General features: G+C 39.3%; 1 protein-coding gene across 2 annotated transcripts in view; it reads right to left on the bottom strand.

Moving 5' to 3' along the window:
• Positions 1-714: 714 nt before the first annotated feature.
• IFT88 (intraflagellar transport 88) overlaps positions 715-14051 on the bottom strand; it is a 116787-nt gene continuing 103450 nt past the window's right edge. For both annotated transcript variants that reach the window (XM_011976522.1, XM_011976523.1), the window contains 2 exons: positions 1348-1458; positions 715-1104 (listed from right to left, as the gene is read on the bottom strand). In XM_011976522.1, the coding sequence (XP_011831912.1) occupies positions 983-1104; positions 1348-1458 (233 nt within the window). In that variant the 3' untranslated portion in view covers positions 715-982. The remainder of the gene's footprint in view (positions 1105-1347; positions 1459-14051) is intronic.

A 14051-nucleotide genomic window follows, 5' to 3' on the forward strand; every position in this document is an offset into this window, starting at 1 on the left:
CCCAATCTTAATTAATTAATTCTCTGCACATACTGGATGTTTAGTGTATTTGTTGGATGTCTCATCCATTAGAGCATAACCTACTTTGGGAGCAAGGAATGTGGTCTAGTTTTGGTTTTCCTCCCTCGCATCTAAGACCAGCGTGCACATTGCAGAGACAATGGTAAGATTGAGGGGTCCATTCTCTTTGGTATAGTGTTAAGAGATAAGCCACTTCTTCTGACTTTCTCATCCTTATAGTTCCTCTGGAGACTCTAGACCAGCCAAACACATTGCTAAAGAAAAATGCAGGCAGTCATGCCCCCACCCCGCTAAGTCACAAGTGAGAAAAGCGATCTTAGAGTTGTTATTGCTCTGTGCTTTTGGTGCACACCCCCGGGCTGAGGTAGAAAGGAACTTCTGAAAAGAGCACTAGGGTTATGGTTTGGTATTTAATCCCATTACCCTTTATACTGCTTCTAAAACATAATTGTTTTAATAGTGTTTCTAATCCCCACGAGGCAAAGCTTCCAAAGAATTTCCAAACTCCAAGCAATTTAAGTATGAATAGAAATTGTGCTATGTCCACACAGCATTTTTCAAGTTGCAAGCCATGAAATCAATGTAGTGACTTCACTACTAGCACTTTGTTTGAGTGAAATTATAGCAAATATTAGCAGGTACTGCAATAAGAAGAGTAAATTTTTACAACTACATACACATATATGTACTAGGTTGTGTTATAAATTTATTTCTTCCTGTGTGTCAATGTTTTCAAAAAGCTAAGTCAGTCATTGGCCTAAAGTATTAGTTTTACCTGTTTTTAGTCCTTAAAAGAAAAAAACAAACAACTTAAATGCATACTTACAAAATAGAATACACTTATTTAAAGTTTTGACAGTGAAAAAAAATTACAGGTTGGATATTTAATCCAAGGTTTAACATGAGGATGGTCTCGTAAGGCAATTTCTTTCCTTTAATAAATAACATATTAAAGTGAATATTATTCTGGAAGCAAATCATCTCCTAATTCTTCATCAGCAAAATCATCCTCATCGATCCTTTTTTTGGCTGCAGTTTTTGGTCTTTCTATTTGAGGGCCAAGAGGGTCCACGTAGGAGGCATCTAGGTTTCAAAAGAGATTGTCATGTTAGAGTTATATAAACAAACAAAACAAAACAAATGTGAAACCAATCAGGCTCATAATCAAAATGAATAACTCAGAGTGAACAGAAATGGTCTCCCAAGTCATTTTACATTTTATCTGTAAATATCAATTTCTTAAGAATTCCCAGCGACACCTTTGGCCATCTCACCAGTCTTCTTCAGACCTGCCATGTGTGGAGGAACTGGGTGGGGAGCACTTGCCTATTTCTTTGTTACTGCTACTTTCATAAGGTTCATTTGTCCCAGGTAAAGCTCTGAGTCTGGCACTTAGTCGTTCACCTTTACTACTGGCACTATAGTTCTGGCCACTATCTGAAAACACAAAAATAAAAACGCATTTGTTTAATATGTTGAGAAAACATAAAACTACATTATGCATCTTAAAGCATACTTATTTGCCAAAAAACAAGCAGGTTGTTTCATTTGGAAGCCAGCTTCTTAGGGATGTAATTCTTGTTTTCTGAAATTTAAAAGAAATACCTTGTGGGAATCTATAATATAGATAAAACATCACTTAAGAGTAGCCTGTATCTGTATATGTATTCTTTCAAATGTGTGCTTAGTTATAGGTTTCAATTTTATGGAAGATCTTAAGAGAAAGTAAGAGATCACCCTGACTAGTATAACCTAGCAAAGAACAAAGCACCTGAAGAAAGAACAAATGGGAAGTCACAAGCTCAGATCAACCTCCTGTCGTGCCTGGAGAGGGGCCCTAAAACCACATCACATGAAAAACAGCAGAGGAGGCTAGGTAAACTTAACCTAGCGGGCGGAGAACCTAGACCACACAAGCACTTTCTTCAAACATTTGAAGCATGTTCGTAGACAAGAGGATTAGACTTCCCCTGTATAGCAGGATAGATTTTGGCTTGATATAATGACAAACCTAAAAAAGAATTATAATTGCCCAAATAGGCAATGGCTGCCTTAGGAAAAAATGTAATATGTATCACTGAGGATTTTCAGATAAAGCTGAACACTAACATAAGTAGGAAATGTTATAGTACTTTTTAACCAGAAATTTCTGTAGTATTTTCTAGAAGAACTACTCCTCTAGCCCCATAGTTTTCCTTTCTTCCCCTTATAATTCCTAGAGTGATATTTTTTCTATTACGTAAGCCTCACTTTTAATGAGAGTAGTCCACTGATAAACACACTGACCATTTCTTTTTTGAATATACTTTGTATTTTAGTTTACTGATAATGTCTCTGGGAATAAATCGGAACAAGATGGTCATTAAACAAGATGGTCTTTAAAATCCCCATATTTTAAGATTGGCCCAAAATAGTAAGTCCTCTCTAAGGTTCTTATCCAAAACTTTACCATTTCCCTTACCACTGATGTTACCGGAAAATACAACTCTTCAGTGTATTGAATATGTCTACACACTTCAGTGTATTTTAAATTATTCTGTCCCTCTCTATTTTTTGTTAAAACAAGTTAATTTTTTCCATGCAGAAATGTATGTGGGTGTCTTTTAAACTGCCTGAGCGAGCTCAGATCAATAAAGTTTGAAAAACATTGCTCTAGGGATATTTCTTTTACTTTGCTTTTTTTTTTCCTGAATAATGTATATCCTACCTGTCTCCAAGAAAGGTTTAAGATAAGCCACCAAATATATACACAATAACCATATAGCGATCTTTTAAAAGATGAATGAGTATGTGAGAAGAAAAGTTTGGGTGAGAAATGTAAAACAAAGTTGGGAGGGAGTGGTCCAAACAGGCCTTCTTGCCTTAGGGTTGGCAGTCAAGGAAGGGCACGGGCACACACAGTTCTTTGACTCACGGGTACATAAGATATGACAACCAATGTCTCCACAAAAATGTAGGTGTTCCCATTACAGAGATAAGATGGAAATGCCTCACAGAACTGCTCACTGAGGAATACTGTGGAATGTCAGAAACACACCCTCATTAGTAAATACAACAACATTATTTCACTTTTTATATAGATGTAAATTACCAACAAAACCCTGATAGCTCCCTCAGGCACCCCAAACCCTTCGGAAATCCAAATCCAAATTCCTAGCCTGAAAGATTCAAATTTCGTGGAAAAAGCAAACCTTTAAAAAGTAAAACTTGGGGCCAGGCGTGGTGGTTCATGCCTGTAATCCCAGCACTTTGGGAGGCCAAGGTGGACGGATCATGAAGTCAGGAGTTCGAGACCAGCCTGATCAACATGGTAAAACCCTGTCTCTACTAAAAATACAAAAATTAGTTGGGCATGGTGGCACACACCTGTAATCCCAGCTACTCGGGAGGCTGAGGGAGAAGAATCACTTGAGCCTGGGAGGCAGAGGCTGCAGTGAGCTGAGATCGTGCCACTGCACTCCAGCCTGGGCTACAGAGCGAGATTCTGTCTCAATAAATAAATAAATAAATAAAAATAAAATAAAGTGCTTATATAAAAAATAAAAGTTGTCTAGCAGAGTGGCATGCACCTATTATCCCAGCTGCTTGTGGGATGAGGTGGGAGGATCACTTGAGCCCAGGTGTTCAATGCTGCAGTGAGCCATGACAGCACCACTGCACTCAGTCTGGGTGATACAGTGAGAACCCATCTCTAAAATAAATAATAAATAAAACCTGACCTAATTTGAAAAATTTCAGTTGTCCAGTTGAAAAACTATAAATGCAATTTTTGAAAGTTTCATTATGAGGACTAGTGTGGGTAATATTGTGAATACTGTGGTTTCATCATTTTCAACTAACTTTCATGGAGTGATAATGTCAAATGATCTTTAACAAAGGTACCAAGGCTATACCCTGGGGCAAAAACAGTCTCTTTAACAAGTGGTGCTAGGAAAACCAGCTATTTCTATGCAAAATAATGACATCAGACCCTTACCTCACACCATAAGCAAAAATTTAACTCAACATGCATTCAGTAGTTAAATGTAAGATCTGAAATTATAAAACTCCTAGAAGAAAACATAGTGGAAAATTGACGTGACAGTAGATTTGGCAATGATTTTTTAGATATGGTATCAAAAGCACACACAAGAAAAGCAAACATAGGCAAATGGTACTACGTTAAACTTAACAACTCCTGTGCAGCAAAGGAAACAACCAACTGGGTGAATAGGCAACCTATAATATTTGCATACTATATATCTGATAAGGGCTTAATATCCAAAATACATAAATAATTAAATCAATCTAAAAATTGGGATCTGAATAGACATTTCTCCAAAGAAGATATACAAATGGCCAACAGGCATATGAAAAGCATATGTTCAACATCACTATTCATCAGGGAACTGCAAACCAAAACCACAGTGACACAGCCTCACACCAATTAGGATGACTACTATTAAACACACACACACACAAATACCAAAAAACCCTAGACAATAACAAGTGTTGGTAAGAATGCGGAAAAATTGTATCTCTCATGCATCCTCAAAGGAAGTGTAAAATGGTGCAGCCACTATGAAAAACAATGGAGGTTCCTCAAAAAAAAAAAAAAAGAAAGAAAGAAATAGAGGCAGTATACGATCTAGCAAGTCCCGCTTGTGGGTATTTAGCCAAAATAAATGAGAAGAGGATTTCAGTGTCTTCGCATCCATATTCACTGCAGTATTATTCACAATAGCCAAAAGATGGAAGCAACCTAACTGTCCATTGATAAATGAATGAAGTTTTAAAATGTGGCATATACATACAGTGAAATATTATCAGCCTTCAAAAACAAGGAAATCCTGTCACACACTACAACATGGTTGAACTCTGAGGACATTATGCTAAGAGAAATAAGCCAGTCACAAACAGACAAATACTGCATAATTCCACTTACATGAGGTATCCAATGTAGCCAAACTCTTAGAAAGTAGAATGGTGGTTGCCAGGAGAGGGGAAAGGGTGAAGAGGGAAGTTGTTCATTGGATACAGAGTTTTAATTTTGCAAGACGAAAAATTTCTAGAGCTCTGTTGCACAACAATGTGCATGTAGCTAATACTCTGTATCGTACACTTAAAAATGGGTAAGATGGTAAGTCTTAAGTGTTTCTGACCATCATAAAAAAGGATTTAAAATTTTGCATACCTTTATATTCAACAATTCTACTTTTAAAAATGTTTATTAAGAAAATAAAAAAAAATTCTGGCTGGGTATGGTGGCTCATGCCTGTAATCCCAGCACTTTGGGAGTCTGAGGGGGTGGATCACTTGAGGCCAGGAGTTTGAGACCAGCCTGACCAACATGGCGAAACCCCATCTCTACTAAAAATACAAAAATTAGCTGTGCATCGTGGCACATGCCTGTAATCCCAACTACTTGGGAGGCTGAGGCACAAGAATTTCTTGAACTTGGGAGGTGGAGGTTGCAATGAGCCAAGATCACACCACTGCACTCCAGCCTGGGCAATCGAACGAGACTCTGTCTCAAAAAAAAAGAGAAAAAGAAAATCATAAAAATATTTGATGACAGAGGAAGATGTGCATGATATCATGGGAAATGATGAAAACAGGGTACAAGTACACACTTACACATATTCATCTCTGGGTATGTGATTTTGATAACTTCAGTTTCTTCTTCTTCCTATCATTATTATTTTATTTTATTCTGGAGATGGGATCTTGCTGTTACCCAGGCTGGAGTGCAGTGGCTATTTACAGGAACAATCGGTACACTGCAGCTCTTGGTCCCATGATCCTCCCACTTCAGCCTCACAAGTAGAGTGCACCACTATAAATGGCTCCTGTTAATTATTTCTGTAATTTAGTTACCAATTATTTTTGTCTGGCAGTTTTCATCTTCCACAATAAATAGTATCCATTTTGGGGGCAGTATTTTAATCCCAAAAAAATTTATCTGAATCTATTCAGTCCTAGAGTTCAGACATCTGTAGTCTCACTTTTAAAATATGTTCTTTATCTGATAATTACAATATTTGTAGTCTTTGACGATTGGACTCTATAGTTTCTGTTGTTGCTTACTCTTAGTGACTTATTTCCTCATGCGTGCCTACTTTTTCTTAACTGTAGGTTCTTACTCTTTGAAACTTAAAGTCAATTCCTTCAAGGAGGATTTAAGTTTATTTTTTGTAGGCATCTTGTAGCCTCACCAACTCCAGTCCACTTTAAACCAAGTTTTCAGCTTGGTGTTCTTCAGAACACACAGATATAATATGTACTCCAGCTCCAAAACTGTGTGAGTGAAGGCTTACGGTTAGGAATTATCAAAAGAGCTCTTCTTGTTTTCTACATTAGAACCAAGGTGAAAATCCATCATCTGTAGGGTGGCCTCTTTTCCTTTCTTTTTTTTTTTTGAGACGGAGTTTCGCTCTTGTTGCCCAAGCTGGAGTGCAATGGCGTGATCTCGGCTCACTGCAACCTCCGCATCCCGAGTTCAAGCGATTCTCCTGCGCAGCTGCGATTACAGGCATGCGCCACCACGCCCGGCTAATTTTTTTTTTTTTTTTTTTTTGTATTTTTAGTAGAAACGGGGTTTCACCATGTTAGCCAGGCTGGTCTCAAACTCCTGACCACAGGTGATCCGCCGTCCTCGGCCTCCCGAAGTGCTGGGATTACAGGCGTGAGCCACCGCGCCCGGCCCGGGTGGCCTCTTTTCTACTCGACCTACTGAAAGTGTTGCCAGCGAGAAGTCCTAGCTTTGTGACAGGGATTCTTTGATCTGACCTCTGCTCTGGCCTTTTTGAGGCCCCAGGCCCTATCTCTTGGTCCCCATGAGTGTCTATAATCTGAGGCTCTCAATCATGAGGGATTAGCTAAGCAAATGCCAGTTCCTGCACTTCTTACTCTTCTGGATTTAAACTTTCTAGACCTTTTTGCCTCCAAAGAATTTCCTTCTTTCCTTCCAACTCGGTCATGCATTTTTAAAGGTTTTTTTCATTTTATTTTCTTTTTTCCTCCTCCTCTTCTTTTCTTTTCTTTAACATTCAACATACCACTTTTAGGAGAGCTATACTTGGAGTTTTCCTAAATATTTAGACTATCTTACCATCAGACATAGATGTCTGTAATAATTTTACAGTCAGTAGAAACACACAAAAATGTCATTTAAAAGGCTAAGTCTAACCCCTTTATTTTTCAGATGAGAAAACAGGCTTAGGATAGTGAAGTGAAGTGACTTGTTCAAGAGTGCACAGTTAGTGACAAGATCAGCACCAAAACCCAGCCTTCCTGCCTGCCGGCCTGGGCCTTGCCTGTTAGACAAATAGTGCCTCTTTAGCAAAGGATCCGTGTGAAGTGTGGCACCTGGGCCTCATTCATATTCAGATTCCAAGCATATGCTATTCCCAGCTCAGCAGTTTGGCTCGCCCCACGAAATGTGGCTGTCTTAATAATGACAGTTAAGCATTTAAAGGAAACTCACAATCTCTCTTCACCACCCTGTATTTTACAACCCTTCTGCTGGCCCAGAACAACCTGACCCCCTCCCTGCCTTATTAAGCAAGTCTGCAAAAACATCGTAACACATTTCTACTTGGTGGCCTTCTACGTCCTGACCTGACCAATGTCTTTACAAGGCAATGCATACGAAGAAGACGACCTATTTGTAACATTTTAGAGTGATGTAGTTTTAAAATATGAAGGTTTTTTTTTGTTTTGTTTTTTGTTTTTTGTAAGAAAGTGACTTTTAAGCCGGGTGTGGTGGCCTGAGCCTGTAATCTCAGCTACTCAGGAGGCTGAGGCAGGAGGAGAATTTGAGGCCAGGAGTTCAAGAAAGTGAGTCTTATAAAAGGCTGTATTCACAGAATAAATTAAGTAAGGTTAAGGAGCTAACTACATAAACTTTGGTGAAAATTTCTCTCCAAATAAAAATGAATTGTTTCCAAGGAAAGGCAGTCTTTACTCATTTAGAAAGAATATGGTTATGAGCATGAAAATAATTTATAGCAGTAATAAACTTAAGATAGAAAAAATACAGAGAAAATGAAAAGCAATGCCCTTCATTTTTGCTAATTTTCTAAACAGGTTATGGCAGATTTTTATCATATTTAAATTCAATGATTTTGTGAAACTGAGTACATAGTACATTTATATAAGTAGTGAAAATAAGAAAAAATGTATCAATTTCTTTATCTTTAACACCACCGATGCTATTTTAAATTCCGATGAGTGTTAACTGTGCTCCTGCTCAGTACCTGATGCTGTTCACACCCAGCAGAGGCAAAAGGAGACGCTGCCGCTGCCTTCAGGAACTTTACAGTCTGTGGGTGACTTTTACCTTTAGCATTCACTATAAATAATTTCCATGATGTCATACTTATAACACGTTTTAAAGATGCAATAAAAGTACTTGCCTTTCCTGCATTTTTCTTATTTTATTGATTTCTGTATGAACATTATTTTGTTTAGAGAAAAGTAAAAAGGAAACTACATTGTGTGATTATTATTAGTCACTGCACTCCAGCTGCAAATAAGATTGTCTCTCGGAAGGTATATCATCTCTCGAAGCTGTTATGTTAAGTGATCCAAGTCTATGGAGCTCCCAACGGCAACAGCATCCCCCTTAAAGATGAGCCAAGGAAGCTCAATGTGGGATATCACCGCAGTGGGAAGAAGGGGCCTGTAATAACTGCTGCAGGGTGACACAACTGTGGAGAACATAATTCAACTGGGAATTATTTCCAGTTGAACATTTAGTTTATTCCCAGTGTTTCTACTGTAAATAATGTGATCAAGATGTATGTACATAATTATTTAAAGTAAGTTCCTATCAAAGGGTATGGGCATTTTAATTAATTAATTTATTTTTTGAGATGGAGTCTTGTTCTGTCTCCCAGGCTGGAGTGCAGTGGCGCAATCTCTGCTCACTGCGACCTCCACCTCCCAGGTTCAAATGATTCGCCTGCTTCAGCCTCCTGAGTAGCTGGAACTACAAGTGTGTGCCACCACACCTGGCTAATTTTTGTATTTTTAGTAGAGACAGGGTCTCACCATGTTGGTTAGGCTGGTCTCGAACTCCTGACTTTAAGTGATCTGCCTGCCTTGGCCTCCCACAGTGCTGGGATTACAGGCATGAGCCACCGCACCCGGCTGCGTATGGGCATTTTAAAGGGCTTGATGAATATTTCCAAACATTCCCAGCAGGGTGTGCCACTTAGAACTCTCCCCAGCAGAATTTAGTTAACAAAGAGTGCTCATCTCATCTCATCCTTGCTATCTTTGGGAATTACCTTTTAAAAAATTCATTGCTAATTTTATAGGTTAGTTTGTGCTGGTAGCAAGCCCTAAGCCTGTCATAAACAGGCCTGAAAGAAACTGGCCATAAACAGGATTTCTGCAGCAATGTGGCATGCTCGTGATGACCATCACACACACTGCTAGAAGTTGTCGGTTTACTGGAGCAGAGCAAGGAAAACCTGGCCCCCGCCCCTGAGCAGAAAACTGCTCAAACCACAAACAATAGCAGGAGCGGCCTGTGCTTTAACATGTTTTTGCTGCAGATCATCAGCCAGGGCCTGTTTCTCTGCTCCTTGCTAAAAATGCTGTGTTTCCTATAAGGAATGCTTTTAGCTAATCTATAACCTATAGAAGCAATGCTTAGCACTGGCTTACCGTCAATAATATGTGGGTCAGACTCTGTTTGTGGCTCTCAGCTCTGAAGGCTGTCAGCCCCCTGACCCCACTCTGAACTCTCTTTCTGTGTCTGAGTCTTCAATTCCTCCAGTGCTGCTGGGTTAGGGTCTCCATGACCGAGCTGGTCTTGGCAAGTTTGCACTGTTTTAGTTATTGGTGAGGCTGTATATTTTACCACCGTGTGAGAGAATAGTTTATATCCTCTTCTCTACCTCCCTGCAACTCATTCACTTCTTAAATCATTAGAGTCTGACTTTTGCCTGTAACAGAGCACTGAGACTGCTTTCTTTAGGGCTATCAACACTATCTTAGTTGAAAAATCTAACGGCCCTCTGTAGTCTTTAAGGCCCAATTAATCAATACATATGTAATCATTTTTCAACATTCCCCTTCCCTTAAGCTAGGAAGTCTATCAATTGCCCCTATTAGTTTCTTATTTTTTGAAAGTACTATCTAAAATGAAACTTCCTAAAAAATTCTGCCCATTTCCTTGAATGTGTTATGAATATAGTGGTTCTAACTTTTTCAAATCTCTTCTTAAATAACTCTCTTTTGGTGAGCTATAAATTGACTTCATTATCCATTAGACACTTTGTAAAAGTTTTTTATCTGTCTCTTCCACTTTTAAGAAGATGATATTCAATTTAGCCTCCATTAAGATGCAATAATTAAGATCTATTTTCACTCCTTAAGTATGAGGAAATGTTTGTTTACAATCTAGAAATACTGAAGAGCATCAGACAATCCCTTTGGGACCTTTAGCAGGACTTTACTGTCCAATTTACTTGGGTGCTCTGTACTCTGACTTGGAAATGGCCTATCCTCTTATTACCAGGAAGCTCGTCTTGCTTTGCTCCCATCCCTTTCCAAAGCTGAGAGGCACTACACCACGGCTAGGGATCCAGAGTGCTCTCCCAACCCACAGTCCAAGAAAGTAACGACCTCGCCAGCTCAGAGGACATAATGCTCAGATAATTTTACAAGGACCATAGATTGGACCTAGCCTTACTCTGAGAATTTCAGCTCATTCTTACATTGGTACAGCTGCAATTCTGTTTGATTTCACCCCTCATCCCCTGCTTCTATTGATCCAATTACATGATTACCCAACAAAACCTAACAGGAATATACTAAAATTGTAAAAATGAACCCTGACAGCTACTGTACAGGCAATACTCAAGTGAGGAGAGGGAGACTGTGGAGGGACTCAGTGAAGATGTAAGCAAAGGAGGTAACATTATGTATTTGTTATATGTGGCAACTTAAATACTTAACACCTAGCATATAAAGAGGATATGAGAGGTGAAGCTGGAAGAATGTTGGTATTTACTGAGTACTTATTATGGATAGAAAACGTGAGAAATGCTTATCTGTTGATAAAACAGCAGAAAGGTAGGAAGGGAAAGAGGGTAAAAAAAGAACTCATAAAATGTGCGTTTGTATGTATGTGCACACATATGTATATATAAAATACATGTGTATATATTTTACAGATAGGATATATGCATGCATACATATGTGTGTATGCGCATATATGTATGTATGTGCATATATATTTTGTAGAAGTTTTGGATTAAATTTCCTGTGCTTTTTGTAACTTGCCTCTGAAGGCAATTACAAAAAAGGAATTTCACAAATGTTTTGATTAACAGTAGCATTACTGGAGTAAATATTCAGCTTTCCAAATTGGTAACTTCAAGAACCAACATTTATTTTTATTTATAAGCACTAGTATTTTTGTTTAAAAAAAATTAAACTCAACAGTGAGACAGGGGTACACTTGGTTACACTGCATGGATAAACATGACCCTCTCGTGTTAGGGAGAAACTGAGGCTCTCACACTTAGAGGTCACACACTGGCAGTGGTGAGAACATGGGTGCTGGCAGAGCAGTGGACACGGGTACTCCAGGCCCCGTCCGTACACTCCCTTTGTCAGACGGGAGTCACAGCAGCCATGCTCACCCTTGCACCTGCTTGCCCTTATCAGGAATTTCTCTAAGAGCTTTCCACACGAGCCCATTTCCTCCTCTCAGCAACCCTATCAGGAAGGTCATGTTTTCACTCTCGTTTGACTGATGAGGAAACGGTGACAAAGAGATTTAAGTAACTTGTTCACATAAGATGTGGTGAGTTCAGGAAGGGGGTCCATGGATGTTGAATGAATGCCAGGAATGGGGATTAATGACAAGGACCGAAAACTTAGGGCAACAGGCTACAGGCGAGAGGAAAGGAGCATGTTCTGCTGAAGACACGAAATCTCATCGTATGCTCTGTGACGTGTGTTGACATAGTGAGGTGGTGAGTTGTAAACAACTAAGGTGGTTTTAAGAGAGGAAGTTCACTGATACAGACGCTTCCTGTTCAAGTTGTATACCAGGATGAAATGGCTTCAAGCAGTGCTTTGATCAAAAGGATAATTCCCATGCCCCACCTGTCATTACCAAAAATATTCATGGAGATTTTGGCTTAGAGCAGGGATTAGCAAACTACAGTGTGTAGGCCAAATCTGGCCCACCTTGTTTTTGTCTATCCAGCAAGCTGATGATTTGTACATTTTGAAATGGTTAGGCACTTTTACACTGTTGGTGGGACTGTAAACTAGTTCAACCACTGTGGAAGACAGTGTGGTGATTCCTCAAGGATCTAGAACTAGAAATACCATATGACCCAGCAATCCCATTAACATACCCAAAGGATTATAAGTCATGCTGCTATAAAGACACATGCACACGTATGTTTACTGAGGCACTATTCACAATAGCAAAGACCTGTCTCTTATACACATCTTCCTTTGTAGGGACATGGATACAGCAGGAAACCATCATTCTCAGCAAACTATCGCCGAGAACAGAAAACCAAACACTGCATGTTCTCACTCATAGATGGGAATTGAACAATGAGAACACTTGGACACAGGAAGGGGAACATCACACACCGGGGCCTGTTGTGGGGTCGGGGGAGGGATAGCATTAGGAGATATACCTAATGTAAATGACGAGTTAATGGGCGCAGCACACCAACATGGCACATGTATACATATGTAACAAACCTGCACGTTGTGCACATGTACCCTAGAACATAAAGTATAATAAAAAAAAGAAAAAAAAGAAAATGGTTAGGAAGAAAAGCAAATAACATTTTGTGACATATAAAACTTATATAACATTCTAACTTCAGTGCCAATAATTAAGTTTTAGAGAACACTATCACATTTATTCACTTATACACTGTGTACAGCTGCTTTCAATACACAACAGCACAGTGGAATATTCTCGGCAAATGAGACTTGGCCTGCAAGCCTAAACTATTTACTATCTGGCCCTTTAGAGAAAAAGTCTGCACACCCCAAATTACTAAGAATTACTGTATCAGAACACAGGGGACACACTGGCAAATTACACCAGCTGGATGTACTGGCAGAGGCAAACTTCCTCTGGAACTGTAACACTGAGACCACTCTGGTGCTCTGGTGCTGTTCACTATCTTCTAATACTTATTATTCACGTAGATTCCTTTGTGGCACATACCATGTACAAAGTGGGCTGGATACTTGGGTATCCTGCAAAACTATGGTCTAGATTTATGGGGTGAAGAGACATGCAAGTTGGGACTGAGGCTGACAGGCATGTTCCTTAGAGAAATGACAGCAGCCGCCCCGCAGTCTCTCAAGACTCCCTCCCCGCATAGATGCCAGCAATTCCTCCTCTAACTGGCTGAGTTGTGTCGGTCTGTCCTCTACACTTAGGCCTATGCACCTCCTCAGAGCGTACGCTCCTCGTCTCGTCCTCCCTGGTGGGCACTGAGCATGACTTGTTCATTCTCGGCTTGTGACACCACCAAGGCCCAGCAAAACTGTGGAAAGGTGTTAATTAGCCACGTTCAACCTTGGACTAGAATATTAAAATATAACTTCAGTTTTTTAAATAAAATATGTTTACAACGTACTTTATAAAAGGTACCATGAAGTGAATTTCTGTTCACTGAGTCTTATCCTGATTTTCATTATAAAATTATTTTCAGTCTAAAATTGGTAAGATTTTCATTGGAAAAGTTTATATCCAAGACATAAAAATCAAACTAAAAATGCAGCAAGCCATTAAAAATCACACAGGGTAAACCAAAAAGCACTTTAAAAATGAAAGCTTAATAACACCATACTCAAAATGCATCATAAAATGTCACTATCATGCAAAAATAGAAAATGCCATCTACAATCATTAAAAAGTCAGGAAACAACAGGTGCTGGAGAGGATGTGGAGAAACAGGAACACTTTTACACTGTTGGTGGGACTGTAAACTAGTTCAACCACTGTGGAAGACAGTGTGGTGATTCCTCAAGGATCTAGAACTAGA

This window comes from Mandrillus leucophaeus, unplaced genomic scaffold (assembly GCF_000951045.1).
Source record: "Mandrillus leucophaeus isolate KB7577 unplaced genomic scaffold, Mleu.le_1.0 Scaffold168, whole genome shotgun sequence".
In the NCBI taxonomy this organism is placed as follows: Eukaryota; Metazoa; Chordata; class Mammalia; order Primates; family Cercopithecidae; genus Mandrillus; species Mandrillus leucophaeus.